General features: G+C 36.7%; 1 protein-coding gene across 2 annotated transcripts in view; it reads left to right on the top strand.

The window, feature by feature from the left end:
- The first annotated feature begins 4,353 nt into the window (after positions 1-4,353).
- Positions 4,354-15,617, top strand: part of LOC135474068 (peptidylglycine alpha-amidating monooxygenase-like) — a 37,502-nt gene continuing 26,238 nt past the window's right edge. For both annotated transcript variants that reach the window (XM_064754067.1, XM_064754066.1), the window contains exons 1-6: positions 4,354-4,477; positions 9,860-9,949; positions 10,770-11,104; positions 11,506-11,554; positions 13,460-13,547; positions 15,277-15,359. In XM_064754067.1, the coding sequence (XP_064610137.1) occupies positions 10,985-11,104; positions 11,506-11,554; positions 13,460-13,547; positions 15,277-15,359 (340 nt within the window). In that variant the 5' untranslated portion in view covers positions 4,354-4,477; positions 9,860-9,949; positions 10,770-10,984. The remainder of the gene's footprint in view (positions 4,478-9,859; positions 9,950-10,769; positions 11,105-11,505; positions 11,555-13,459; positions 13,548-15,276; positions 15,360-15,617) is intronic.

Genomic DNA, 15,617 nt, shown 5'->3' with positions numbered 1-15,617 from the left:
CCAGTTCTAAAACCATACTGCCGTGAGACCTGCGAACAATGTCTAATATGGAAGAGTTGGAAAAACAGGGTTTAGATTTAAGTTGATAGAAGTTTAGGTAACAGATGTCACACTCCGTCAAAACATCCTGAACTCCACCCAATATCCAGCATGCCACTGTTTTTTTTTTATACTACGTCACCCGAGATAATGTTCTTGTTGTCGAAACCGAGCTTGTGCAGATTAACTGTGTGTAAACGCTGAAAGGTAAACACCCGACAAACCCATATGGGTGCATGTGTAATATGAGTAATTTTGCACAAGTATCAGTTGCGGAAAATTAAAACACAAAGACCACAGTGCTCTGTTCACGTGATTATTCTTTGGGTGGCTGTGGCACAATGGCAGGAAGAGATGACACGATGGCACGAAGCGATAGTACGATGCTAGCATCGTGTCACCGCTTCGTGCCATCGTGCCATTGCTACCCATCATCGTGCCATCGGCGGACGATGGAAAGATGGTACAATGACGGCCTTATCCAGCTTCCATGGTTTAAAGTGCATGAAGTCATAACAATATGCTGTAAACCATATAATGGAGTATAATGTTTGTATCAGCTGCATACATATCTTTATTTATTTGCATATTTATTTGAGTTTTCATTGTTTAACGCCATATTCAACACTATTTCACTTATACAATGGTGGTCAGATTTATTGGTTTAGGAATCTTTTGTGGCCGGGATGAATCACCGACCTTGGGCAAGTTACATGTATATACGGTGATGAAGATTTTGTCCGTATTTGACTTACACATATGTACAACATACTGGTGGAAGAAATGTGGTCATCAACGACCATTAGGCTTAGAAAACGGATATTAGGCTTAGATAAATGTTACATTGATCAAATACATAGATGGATGAGCATTCAAAATATAGCTATCTTATATTCTGAAAAGGTATTTACACATATATATCCTGGTTGCACATGATTTGTTTGATTAAATTAATATTTGGATTGATGGGGGGGGGGGTGCAATTTTTTACAGATAATTTAGATGGACTATTAAATGACACACTTGCGCGGTTAGCTTAATTGGAAACCAATATATAGTACAGATCAACATATGAAAAAACGTTACAGAACCATGCGAAGTTTGCATGGTCACTTTCACAAACGGAATTTGGGGACACATGTATGTTGTGGTGAAAATGCCAGACAAGGTATCATGAAATGTCTCCAAGGATGCAATGCTTTTCAGTCTTTCAGTTTTATTGCTGTTTAGATACTATTTTCATCTATGGGGCAGAAATTTCCATGATAATGCCATTAAATATTATATGTGCTTATAGTTAAAGTTACTGTTTTTCTGGCCAAAACGAGAAGATGCACAAAAATATACTGTATATACTAATGTTACAGTTCTGAAATACAGTATAGCACCGAATTACGTATTATCAGTTTAGCTAGGATTATTCACTAGAACTTCACAGAATGTCTCTGTATATTTGATTTATTTTCATATGCATCTACCATTCTTTAGCTCCGAAAAAACATGAGACTATCTTGATTTACATTATTATCTATACGCAAGTATAGCTGCAGTTGGCTGTGTACAGTCAGAAGAGAGGTGCCTATTTACAAGAAAATGAACTGTAGAATCTACTGCCAGCAAATTTCACTATAAAAATACATACGTTGTTCGTTATTACAGTGTGCAGCTCAAGGTGAAAACCACGGGACTTTGGCAAGTAACTATCGACCTTCTCCACATGACGCATAAATTTTCACCCGCACAGCGAGTTGAATATACTTATATAGGGCCTATGTCCAATTAGTAGTATCTTCAACGAGCTTCATGACCATCTATAAGACCCTTAAGATCATCTCGAAGAAACAGCACAGATACTGAGTCTTGTAAAATCGTGATCACATCTGGGTCTGGGTTATTACAAGTATATATTGGATTGATGTTTAATGTAGTACCCAAGAATATTTTACTTATATGACGGCAGGTTTATGAGTGGTTGAAACTGCAGTGCCCGGCACAAGCTGTGCATTGGCCTTTATAGTGAGAATCTGAGAAAACTGAGAATATATCTGAGAATATTTCTTACCTAGCTATTAACATTCATTCCACAAATATTTGCTGTAGCTTATATATTTCAATTTCGTACCAATTTACTAAATAGTATATAGGCCTATTTAGACATGTTCTGTTATGTGAACCACTCCATATTCTTCCCGGTGGAAGACGGCGTGTTTTTTTACAGAAGTACCTCTCTTGAATCGTACCGCGCAGGCAGCAGTAGCCATTTCCGTCCGGTGGACAAGACAGATGACGCAGTTTTATTTGTACTGTTTGTAACTCTGGAACCCATGACAATAAAAACTATGTATTCAGGGACAGCCTGTTTTCAACCCCACATAAGCTGAACTTGAGTTGTTTTTTGTTGTTTTTGTTTTTTTAATGTGAAAATGAATGTGTACACATTGTCCAAATCTGCATTCGAAACACTTCGAAATCACTCAGATTCTCTCTCCTGCGATCTAATGTCCCGGAGCTTCCGGGGCCTAGGGGGCCTTTGGACCCTCGCCTAATAGACTGTGATAGTCGTTCCGCTCTTGTCAAAGATTCTACCTCCACGATCAACCTACTTCTGATATGAAGCGGCATCAACAGTCTTAATCGGCTAGGTGTTTGTAGGTTCGTTTCCATAGGCCAGTGTGGATTAGTGGTCTCCAGATCCCCGCACAGGGATTTGCAGGGTGTTTCAACAGAGACTGTAAGGCCTATACTGTGTTTTCTTGTGGCAGGGCGAATTCATGACGCCAAAGTGGTGCCGAAGACATCTGACATTATACCCTACCCAGTCACAGGATACTAACACACGGCTAACCATTTACCCTTCGTAGCTTGCTTTAGAATGCTCACCGAGCTCTTGGCGAGGTAGCAGTAAGTACTATTTTTAAGGCTGGACTTAACTGGGTTTGATCTCTTGTCTCCCGACTTTGAATCGGACGCTCTAACCATTAACGAGACAGTCCGTACAAGCAGTGACGGGCCTGAATTAACCAACACTTTTTAATCGAATTATGTGTCCATACCATTTAAAAAGCATCACATATATCTATACAAAACATGCGTATATACTCAAACTGTTGAGGCCTCCGTTGCTAAGGTTATCCTGCCAGCGCAGCGAAATGCCTCAGAAGCCTCTCACTAAAGTGATCAAGCTGGCGTCTCTCTGGTCTTACGTTGGAAGGTCTGCCAGCAACGCGCGGATGGTCCCTCTGTCGTGGTCTGTCTCAACAGACCACGATAGAATCCTATGTTTAAATGCATTTTTAACTGGTTAGAAAAATTCTGAGAACGTAAAATGTAAATCAAACTATTTTCCTAGACAGTGTTTAATGGTTTTTCATCTGGTTAATACCGGTACTTTATTCTAGTGTTTTCTTTGCCTTTAGCAAGTCTTTAAAAAGTCTTATACTTGCAGGACTTACAGTTATCTCACGAAGTATAAATTGCATATAAGCTTGGAATTCCTAAGCTTCGAAGCGTCAGATTGTTACCTAGACGTAGTGTTTCTGTTTTTTCATTCTTGAAACGTAGGCCTACATCGCTTTCAATTTTATTCAAGTCATATCATATATTCGTGCTGCTTCCCTGGAACGCTGCGTTGAAGATATTAGATACGTATGACTCGATCCCTTGTGAGTTAAAGTATCCTACCATCACCAATGCCAAGACTGACAATTTTCGAAGGCCTAAGACACGATTCGACTTGGGATTGAACCTCTGCACCCAGCTTAAATCGCATATAGGCTTTACCAAGTGACTTCTTATAAATCCTTTACAGAATGAGATCGTTCAAATAATTTACTAACCCAAACAATCATGACTAATAGGCCTAGAAGTGGTTAGTTATAAATCACCTCACATGGTACTACTCTTTTGCTAAGACTGGGCCTAAGAGAGAAAATGAGAGGATTCACCGCACGGGAGCTTGCTCGTGATCTGAAAGTCTAACGCAAAGTAGGCCTACATGTAGCCTACATGTACTCTGGCGTTAAACAATTACAGAGGTTTATAAGTAAATGTGAACCTTCATAAACACTGGATTTTCCTTCTTTATGCACAGAGACAAAATGAAAGTATTGAATTTGATTTTCCAAGAGTTAAGTGAAGTCATCATTTTTACACTACCCTGGAATACTTATGAATATTCATGACAAAGTCACACGCGACCCTCTACTGGTTAGCTTTTTGTGTCTACAGCCTAGGCGTTATCTGACGGAATGTTTGTGAGAGTTACTTCCCCTTAACAGAGATGCACCCCGGAAGTGGCGCTACCGCGATTAGAACGTCAAGTGTTGACATGGGGCTGGAAGGTGGCTCAAAAAGAGGCAAAAACAGCAGATTGTAACAGAAAAACTCGCCAAGATCTTCATCCCCTCCCAGTGGAGTCTTCAGATATCCCACCGCCGTTGTAAGTATGCAGAAACTTGAAGCTGGAGGTGATTTTCGGTGGTTCTTGGATGAGATGTGATGGCTGGAGCCATGGGCTGAGATGTGATGGTTTGTGTACACACACACTCAGTGTATTAGATGTAATGTTGTGTCATTTAATCAATGTATGTGTACCAGCGAGATATTATCTCATTTTCAGCGTTGTCTGACACCTTGGCGTAGCTGTTTGATCTCATGATTTACGGCCGCCAGAAGATTCCGCAGACTTGATAATCTGATGAAAATTCACACGTTATAGACTGTTTATTACATTTAGTGCAATTTACATTTGTAGAGCTACATGTACATATGGATTTCTATAAATTCTAGTAAACTCGAACATAGACGTTGATTTTGTTATGTCCTTTTTTCTGAAAGTCTGAAAAAATTATTGTGTGAAAATAAATGAAAAAGTGACACAAGAATAGTGAGGGAAAATACATTCATGATAATTATCTAAAAATTCTAAGAAAAAGGTGATTTTGTTCAACCATTACTGTTAATTAGATGTGTCTTGTAGTGTTATTTATCTCTTTTATGACTGTTTAATGAATAAGGACATTTCCATGTTCATTTCCTGAAATGTAAACGATACGAAAGATCAGTGGTACCACCTATATCCTGTTGTTTCCTGAGAAACTTGAATTTGATATCTGACTAGGAGGTTACAGGACTAGGTCTCAAGGAGACAATACATATATGCTAAACAATCTATAATTTTGCCCATGGCGAAGTTGCACTTTTTACTTGAGTATGAGAGTTCTATTGATGATAGAAGGATTTTTTTAGATTTATCTGGGAGATATGGGTAGGATGATATGCCTCTGTGAAAGTATAACTAGCAACACATCAAATTTTATGACATTTATTTGCCTCTATCCAACTTTGGGGGGGTCAAACTTTGTCTTTATCGTATGTCCTGTAACTGCTGTAATCTATCACTACAAATCCTCCCAATTTAATTGACTTCAGTAACATAAAAGAGGAGTGAAGGCAGTAATGTTACATGTACGAATATAATGCTTTTAAGTGTAAAGTGTTAATGAATTCAAATACATATGCCAAGGTGAAAGTTAACCCTTACCACTTTACCTCATTACCATGTATTTAAAAATGAATTCTACACTTTGCTTAAATACATGTTTAGTACATAAAATTCTTTTCCCTTTGACTATAAATATGAATAATTATAAATTATGTAATGTATACGTTTCACATTGGTACACACATATAGTGATTTCATCAAGTTATATCCAGTAAAAATGGCATTCTGCTCCCTGTCTGCTTTAGGGGCTAGCTTATAGACCAGAATGATAGACCAGACTTGTATAAAAGACCTGATTTCATACATGACCGCATTTACATAGAAATTACTGCCTATGTAGGTAATCCACTAAAAATGGCTTCCCAGACCAGCAGTGACGGTTGCATTTTTCTTTTGTTTGGTCCGAGAAATGGGTTCAGAATTATTGTATATTTTTGTATAACTTGAAACGTTTTCTTTTTGAGTCTGTAGCCTTGATAGATGTCCAGGCAGTAGTTTCTGTGTTACAGTCACTTATGTGTAGCTGACCTCTCTCAGATCTTCCATAAAGTAGTGATCTTTTTCATGCAACAATTAATGGAACACATGCCCAAGAGTTATCTCATAGCATTTAGCAGGATTGTTCCAGTTGCTGTCATTGAAATGGAGGATCGAGTCAAGAGAAGTGTATTCAAAATAAAGGGGAAAGTGGAAAGTAATAAAAACTGAAATTTAGAACAGGTGATGTGTTAGAATGGAAAGAATGGTTTCATTCCGGCTGCTTAACATGGTGTGATAACTGCAGTAATGAAAAAAGTATCAGTTGTTTTGGAATGAGGTTGCAGGCAGAGTCCAAAAAAGATGGACACGTCCGTTTCACCTGCAGTTGTCATACTGTACACACAAATGAATGAAGCCATTATTTATTAAGTAACATGCCGTAGATGAATCTGGCAGTTTTAATTATTTTGTTTTTTTCTCATCAGCAGTGACCTTCTTAGAGAGACACCTGTAACATTGTATATATATATATATATATATATATATATATATATATGATATATTTTTATTACGTAGTATTTTGATATGTATGTACAATATAGAACATATAAAAATGAATAATAAATAATCAAGTCTTAAATTGAATGCTAAAATGAATAATAGGTCTTAGACCTGTGCACTCAAGAATAATTGATGCCCTAAACATCTGGGTCTGAGAACTACTGTGTTAGTTATATAACTTGTATCTGCTCTGTCTGGATTGGGGGTGGGGAGAGGTGTTTGTTTTGTGTGAGCCTTGGACCACTCTATTGAACCATGAATGGTTTTATATTGCCAAAATGAAGGTGATTTGAAGAGCTCTAAACTGCTTCTTAGTTTCTGAATAAATAAAAGTTTTCACATTCTCAATAAAGCTGAAATGAAAAATTAATGTTCTGTCACTTGAAACACCTAGCAAATTAGTTGCACATGCGTTTGGTGAATAAGTTTTGTTCGTCAAGAAGATGTGTGTTTGTGTGTGCTTGTAGGTTTGGAATATTTAGCCTGTTTATCTGTATGGTTTCTAATATCCTGCTGTGTAACACGTACACCAGTCCTACATTGTGCCGGTCTTCTGTGGCATCTGTCGTATCTGTATGGGGTAGGGAAATCTGAACACACCCGCTATTTACAGCAATACAGCATGCTCTAATTCTCATGGCTACTCTAGGTTGAAAGTGCAACAAATGTGCTGTATGACTGTTCCAGTTTCTTGAAAAGCACAACTATTTTTAACCCTACTCTGCCATTTCTCTGCCATATTCAGCACATTTCTCTGCCCCTTGTCCATAGCTTGGTCATTATGTAAACATTTTAACAGCCTAGAGGAGTAGATCAATTAATCCTTAATCTCTCCTGTGGGTATGTTGCTTCATGTTATCTGTCGTTACATTTTAACCTTTTTGTTTTGGGTTCACCGCATGATAGAATTGTGCACTGTAAGTGTTAATATCTATGAAAAGCTCTGATCATTTTTAGGGAGGGTTGAATTTGTTGTATTTTTGTCATAGCTCAACTGTTCATGTGCAATATCTAAACTGATTGTAAACAAATGAAAAGTTTGACTTGCCTTCGAACATTCTGCGGTGAAGTCTATAAAAAGTGTGCGGATACATGTTGCCTACATGTAGATTGATATATCTTTACAGTGCTGACAAATTTGAGAACTGCCGCTGGTGGCAAACATGTATTTCCACTTAAATATTGTACTATTAAAGATACAGTGCATGGTAGGCTATCTGCTGAAATGGGCACTGACTGTTCTGGGGCTATTTCTGTTCTATATGTTCTGGCCCTCAATAGTATTTTAACGCTGTACTATAGCCTAATGACAGTGGTTGAAATTTATGTGAGTGAATTAGAAACAGAAGGGTTTTCTACTACAGTAATACTTCTGTCTGTTATAATAATAATAAGAAGAAAGCTTTAGATTTGATATCTGTGTGCTATTTGAGTCCTTTGAGGGTGTATTTTTATGTGTTCGAGTTACATATGCTGTATAGACGCGAAAAATCTTTACCAAAATATTATTAGTATTTGAAAACAATAATCAGTGAGAATTGAATAAATCATTCTTACTCACCCATCAACTGTTAATAAAATTTAAACTTTAAAATAAGATCAAAAGCAAAAATTACTGGTCTAAGACTTATTTCCTCTTTTAGAGCTTATTTCTATGAATTTATTATTTTATTTCTGTCCCGGTGAGTACTGTTCAAAGTAATGATGAACCTAGTTTTTATGTCATTAGCATTTGTGAATAAGGACAAGAAATTCTGGATGTAACTCTTAGCATTTACATGTTCATGCACTTTACGTTTTGGGAACAGAAAGAAAAATACATAGTTTCCTCATGGTAGATATGTACATGTTTCATAAGGCTGGTTGACAGGGTTATCAGGTGAGCGCAGTTTTACATTAGTTACATACATAGGCTTCTCTTGTCTGTCATCTGTTGATTTAGGGAAATAGGAGACTTTAAAAAAAAAAATGCCATTGTGACACTTTGAAGGAAATAAGATTGTACTGATACATACATTGTTGAATGATTCTTCAACATTTTGTTTTTAATTTGGGGTAAATGGCCAAACATTGTCTACAGACAAGTCATCTCATCATCTCATTTTAATATTAATGTTTGAAAAAGAAAAAAAAAAAGGAATGCAAAGCTCATGATTTATTAGCTGTATATATTTTAGGGGGAATTTTATCAAAGTTTTCTTCAGTTAAAGGTAATGTTTTGATACATATGTGTATAAAGCAACCTATGCAAAATAAAGACATGCATGTATAAATAAATGTGGCCTGCAGTCTTCCATATGTTTTGATCATTACAGAGCAGTGTTTACATAAAACATATTTGTACCACAAAACACCTGGAGACAGAGCTCTTAATTTCCGGTTTATAATCGTAAATGTGAGATCACTCCTATAAAAAGGGGATGTATTTTCTTTTATTAATTATTTATGTAACAGTCAGTTGTAGAGAGAATGTATGCGTAATTAATATTGCACCAGTTTAAACGTATGTAAAGGGCACGTTAAAATCTCATGTTGTGCTGGCTGTTCCATCATTTGCACAACCTCCCTCAAAGGTATATTTAACATTTATCGAGAAATTTTGTGAACTTAATAAAAGTTAGTCACATGTCATGTATGTGGTCCTGTATGTACAGGTATCATTACAAGTAGGTGGAATTAAAACCCAACAATTTTTATATGTTACATACTTGGAAATCGAAATAATGTAATAAAGCGTTAGGTGAAATTAATTTTTCTTTCCATTCAGTGAATGGAGTGAAGGTGGTTCAGCTATCTGGCCTCAGGTACTGTGAATTCTTCAATAAGTCAAGGCAGCTGGGACTGTTAAAGGCATCGTTCTGTGTGATGCTGATGCTGATAGGATGTTTTATTGTCAACATTGGACAAAGTTCCAGTGAATTAAATTGACTCTCAATCAACATGAAGATTTACTGATGTTAACCTGTGATCAATATTCGTCCCATCTGTCACAGGTCGACTTGCTATATCATCTACATAGAGGTCTGTATAATGTACAAGTGACATAGACTTGTATGAAGCTCTTGAGTGGTACTACTGAGTACAAACTTAGCAGTAATTTACATGTCTCCCAGAAGCCTGTTGACTGATCATGCCTCTCCATCAGGTGAACATTCTCATATTTTGCACACATATAGGAACTACATGTACATAGTTCTTTATTTTTGACAGAATTTTAAACTAATAGTATTTGATCCTACAAGTACAGGTATACATCTGTTGTGGTTTGATTTGTAGCTGTCAAGTTTCTGCCCTGGATGACCTCTTTTGAACATTACCCCATCTTGTTTACTTGAACCTGTTGAAGCTCAGCCCCACATAAATCAGGTAAGGGCTATTTCTGTTTCCTACTATTTCAAAAGTACATGTACTCTCTGGTTCTGATTTTAGTTCAGGTAACGTATAAACACCAAATACACATTATGAACATTAAAAATTATGGGGTAATGTATGCTTATTGTTAGTAAAAAAAAAAAAGTGACCTTCAGTGCAATTATGCACATTTTTAATTTGATTTTGGGGTCTAAACTCCATTGTTTTGATTGGTCAATTTCTGGGCTTCACAAAAAGTAAATTTTGTTCATTCAACACAGAATAATGTCTTCAGAATATGCTTGAATAAACACCTTGCAACAATGTGAAAAGGTTGAGGAATTACAGTACATGTACAGCTAATCTATACTGTGTTGTTCTAAAGTCCTGAAATTCCACGTGTTTGAAAGTTTGTAAAAAGATGTTTTCAAATTGCATCAAAAAATTGTCTCAGTATTTTTCCAGTACCGAAGACATATCTTTTAATAAAAACAAATTCTCCTACAGCATCTGTCGTTGTCGTATGAGTGAAATATTCTTGAGTACAGCGTAAAACACCAATCAATCCTTCAGCATCTGATAATGATCATTGAAACATACTTTGTTAAACTGCACCTTCTCGCCTTTGTTTCTTTGTTTTCAGCCCTTATACACAGTTTTTGTACATGTTTTCTGACGGCCTTTCTTAAGAGGATTAAAAAAACATACAAAACCATCAAAGTGATCTTATTTTGAAAATTTCATGCTGTATTTCAGTGGTGTTTGTCCCCTTTGTTAATGACAGATATTTGCACATGGCTTGTGTGATCTGAACAGGTCATCTTCACATTTGCAGGATCAACACTACGCTGATGGGATTTCTAAACAAATCAGGGGCTGCTGTAAAGCTTTAGGACAATCAACAACATCCTGAGAAATTGTCAGAATCTGTGCAGAAATTCCGATCAGCTAAAACTAATTCACAACAGAAGAGGATTAAGCAATACCCATATATCATTTACATCGAATAGACTCTAATACGCCTTGTTTTTATTACTGCATCATTCAACCATGGAGAGTCTATACATAGTTGTGTTTTTATGGAGTTTGATGATGGTCCCTTCTATCAGGGGCCAGGTCAAAAACACTCATACACTGGATATCAAGATGCCAGGAGCTAGGCCAGCATATGTGAGTACATGTATATAATACCCCAATAGCAAGTTTCATAAACAGGGCACACAATATGATCAGTTAAATCACCAGCTTTGTCAGTTTATAAATTTAAATTTGTATGTATAGACATATATTTATGTGCACGTATAAAGGTTGGTGAGGGTGGTAGGGGGGGTGAGTGACTCGTGCCCAACGTCCCGATATTTAAATGATTAAGATGAACAGATATGGTTTTGATTTCAGTTTGATCATTATCTATTTTCACAGGATTTCTGTCTTGGTATAAAAACTGATAGATTAGCTCTTATGTTTATCAGTTCAATCAGTCATCAATACATTTACCTACATGTATATGTAGAGCAGTCCCAGCAAACAGACTCAGTGACATGTAGATTGATCTGACCTTTCTGTTGTAGTCTGATCATTACCTGTGTACTACAGTTCCAGTGAACAAAGGCTATGTAGGTAAGTTTGCTGTTGTTTTGTGCAATTTTGTACAGTGCAAGCATTTATTGGTGTTTGAAAATGATGGGGAGTACAATATAAGACAGTGTAGAACATGTTTTTATTATTTGTAAATTTCACACAACTGTATTGCGACTGCCTATGTAACTTAAAGTCAAAATAAGCACTTGGCACATGTATCTGATGCAAAACTTTGCTTCTTGATGTGAACTTTCTTTATAATGATATTGCCAACACGTGGACACTTGTCTCTCTCATAACCCGCAAATCTCACTTCAAGATGCTTGACCTTCAATGCAGACCTTTAAACGAAAAGTGCGCGATTGCTTCCTACAGGCTGCCCAAACATATCATCAGAGAGCGTCTCACAGCATACCTTGATTGGGTCATTTATTTTAAGTGACCTACTTCTCGCTTAGCATGTTAGGCCTGTTGTAACAGCATGGGTGTTTACATGTATTGCATGGCAGAAAACAGAATTTGCTAGCGCCCCCCTGAGATTAGGGGAGACAATGAGTGAGGTCCGGAAAATAATGCAGGATTAGGACCATGTAATAACACGTGTAGCTATTGCCTGCGAAATTCGGTGTATGTACAGATATTCTAGATGCAGTCTGTGTGGCTAAAGTTTACTGCAAAATTTGTTCTAAATACATAAATAAAATCATGTCACATTGGTGGGAAAGCCCTCGGCCAACTTGACACTTGTGTGATGTAATTGAAAAATTCAATAAATATGGCATTGAACAACAATGTCTTATCAGTGGCCTCACTCCATTAAGATGCATGTCTTTTCATTGGCCTTACTCTATTAAGATGCATGTCTTGGGTTTACTCCTCATTCCATTAAGATGCATGTCTTTGTATGGGTTTACTCCATTAAGATGAATGTCTTATCAGTGGCCTCACTCCATTAAGATGCATGTCTTTTCATTGGCCTTACTCTATTAAGATGCATGTCTTGCAATGGCCTCATTCCATTAAGATGCATGTCTTTGTATGGGTTTACTCCATTAAGATGAATGTCTTATCAGTGGCCTAACTCCATTAAGATGCATGTCTTTTCATTGGCCTTACTCCATTAAGATGCATGTCTTGCAATGGCCTCACTCCATTAAGATGCATGTCTTTTTATGGGTTTACTCCATTAAGATGAATGTCTTATCAGTGGCCTCACTCCATTAAGATGCATGTCTTTTCATTGGCCTTACTCCATTAAGATGCATGTCTTGCAATGGCCTCACTCCATTAAGATGCATGTCTTTTTATGGGTTTACTCCATTAAGATGCATTTCTTTCAGTGGCCTCACTCCTTTAACATGCATGTCTTTTCAGTGGCCTCACTCCATTAAGATGCATGTCTTGCAATGGCCTCACTCCATTAAGATGCATGTCTTTTTATGGGTTTACTCCATTAAGTCTCATTTCTTTCAGTGGCCTCACTCCTTTAACATGCATGTCTCTTCAATGACCTCACTCCATTTAAATAAAATGCATGTCTTTTCAGTGGCCTCACTCCATTAAGATGCATATCTTGAAATGGCCTCACCCCATTGAGATGAATGTCTCTTCAATGACCTCACTCCATTAAGATGCTTTTCTTTCAATGACCTCATTCCTTTAAGTTGCATCTCTTCAATGACCTCACTCCATTTAAATAAAATGTATGTCTTTTCATTGGCCTTACTACATTAAGATTTTAGCTTGGGACTGGGAATTTGTATGTGTCACTATTAGTGGTGCATTGGTGACAATATTAAAGCAGTCGATGACGCTTGTGTGGCCACTTGCACAGTCTTTCTCACATATAACATTGTTAAATATGATGTTTGATAAGTAAATTTATAAATGTAATCTCATTGCTGAGTTAGGGGTTTGTTGTGATCATCTGCTTATCTTTTACAGTTGGTTACAAGGCCTTGGCAGAAGCCTCAACAGCCCACCACATATTGCTGTACGCCTGCTCATTACCGTACAAATATAATGGAGTCTGGTGAGTCAGTGTGCAAAATAACTCAACAAAACGTAGATCATTGCCCTCTGAGGGAATTTGGTACCATATGTATGTTTGTACATGTTTATTATTTCAAGCTGCACTCTCTGCAAAACAGACCTTTCAAATCTATTGATTCCATACTCTGTCAAAAGACAATTTTTACTTTCATTCTTAAAATACTCTTTTATATTATCCTAACAAAAATTGAAAATTGGTGTTGAGTTTAATTCTAGGCTTGGAAATAATACTACATGTACAAGCTAAGATTAAGTCTTACTTAAGTTTAAGACAGCTTTGGGATGCTGAGGTGAAGTTTTCTAATACAATTGAAAATTGATGTAATTTGTGAATAGTTAATGAATGAGCAATGTCTTACCAAACGAGTAGGCTCAATTGGATTTGATTTGATTGGTGTTTTACGCCGTACTCAAGAATATTTCACGTATGGTGGGAGGAAACTGAGCAGAGCCCGGGGGAAACCCACGACCATCCGCAGGTTGCTGCATCCCTTCCCACTTACAGCTGGAGAGGAAGCCAGCCTGAGCTGGACTTGAACTCACAGCAACTGCATTGGTGAGAGACTCCTGGGTCATTACGCTGTGCTAGGGTGCTAACCAACTGAGCCACGGAGGCCCTGGTTGAATTCGAGGTGTGTCTTCAATAATGTTCACAAGAATACACAAACGCAGAGTCTCAGCTACCAACTGACTGAGTCGTGCATTTCCAACAAAATAGAAAACACTTTCGCAGTACCTGGCATCACAGATCGCCCATAAGTGGACTATCATTAGTCTCCATAGTTAAAACACGATCCAAGAATGAAATCAAATTTAGGAAAATTTGGCCCTTATGTAATGTCCAACTTCCTTCGGTCACAGTAACATGACAACAACATGTCACTGTTTATGATGGTACAGTTATTCTGGATGATGTTACATGTAATTAAACATCTGTATCAGACTTGTGAGCTCTTTCAGGAGAGACAAGAAGACAGACCTCTGCACAAGGAGAGCATGCAAGCTATTACATGTACATATCTCTTGGCTTTTTCTGTATACAAAATATTGACCTACATGTGTGTATATATATATATATATATATATATATATATATATATATATATATATATATATGTATATATTTATATATCAAGCATGGTATGATTTTAACAACATATATGTTGACTATTTTTGTTATTAGTTGCATCAGCTGTATTATAAAACAAAGGTGTACAAAAATAAAAAATATGTATTTAAACCTATATATATATATTTATATACACATACAACTACAACAAAGACAATTTATGTCTTTCAAAAAAGGAATTTGTTAAAATAATGTACATATATTTTGTAGAATGTTGACAGAGAAGGCCAGCTTCATTTAAAGCATGCTGTATGTAGGATTTACTTATTTATTTATTTTATTGGTGTTTTTACCTCATAACCAAGAATATTTCAATTATTTGACGGTGACCAGCATTGTGCTGGGAGGAAATTGGGCATAGCTTCCACGTCGCTGCATGTATGTGTATTTCCACAAAGTTTATGTGGTTATATTTACTGAATTTATATGTTTATATTCACTGAGTTCATATGTGTATATTTACTGAGTTTATATGTTTATATTTACGGAGTTTATATGTTTATATTCATTGAGTTTATATGGTTATATTTACTGAATTTATATGTTTATATTCACTGAGGTTATATGTCTGTCACTTCAGGGAATGCGGGTCCATCTGCAATGGAGAAAGAGGGATCATGTTTGCTTGGGCCAAGAATGCTCCTCCGCTTCATCTACCTGAAGGTAGGAATCTGTAAATCCTTTATTTGTTGCCATTGAAACTAGGGCCCGGTTGTTCAAAGTTTATTTATAGCTAATACCAGTACTCTGTCATACTATATGTGTATGATTTTAACAAAACCCAGCAACCAGTTCAGTTGTACAGACACCAAATGGAAAGACAACAGATTTTTTAGTTCATATTTTATGTAATCCAACACAATTATTTTGGGGTTTCCTCCCACCATAATGCTAGTCTTCATTGGAAAAGTGAAATACTCT

The sequence above is a fragment of the Liolophura sinensis genome, chromosome 8 (assembly GCF_032854445.1).
Source record: "Liolophura sinensis isolate JHLJ2023 chromosome 8, CUHK_Ljap_v2, whole genome shotgun sequence".
NCBI classification, from domain to species: Eukaryota; Metazoa; Mollusca; class Polyplacophora; order Chitonida; family Chitonidae; genus Liolophura; species Liolophura sinensis.
Note: the sequence above shows the minus strand (reverse complement) of the source record. Positions and strands in the feature narration are given on the sequence as shown.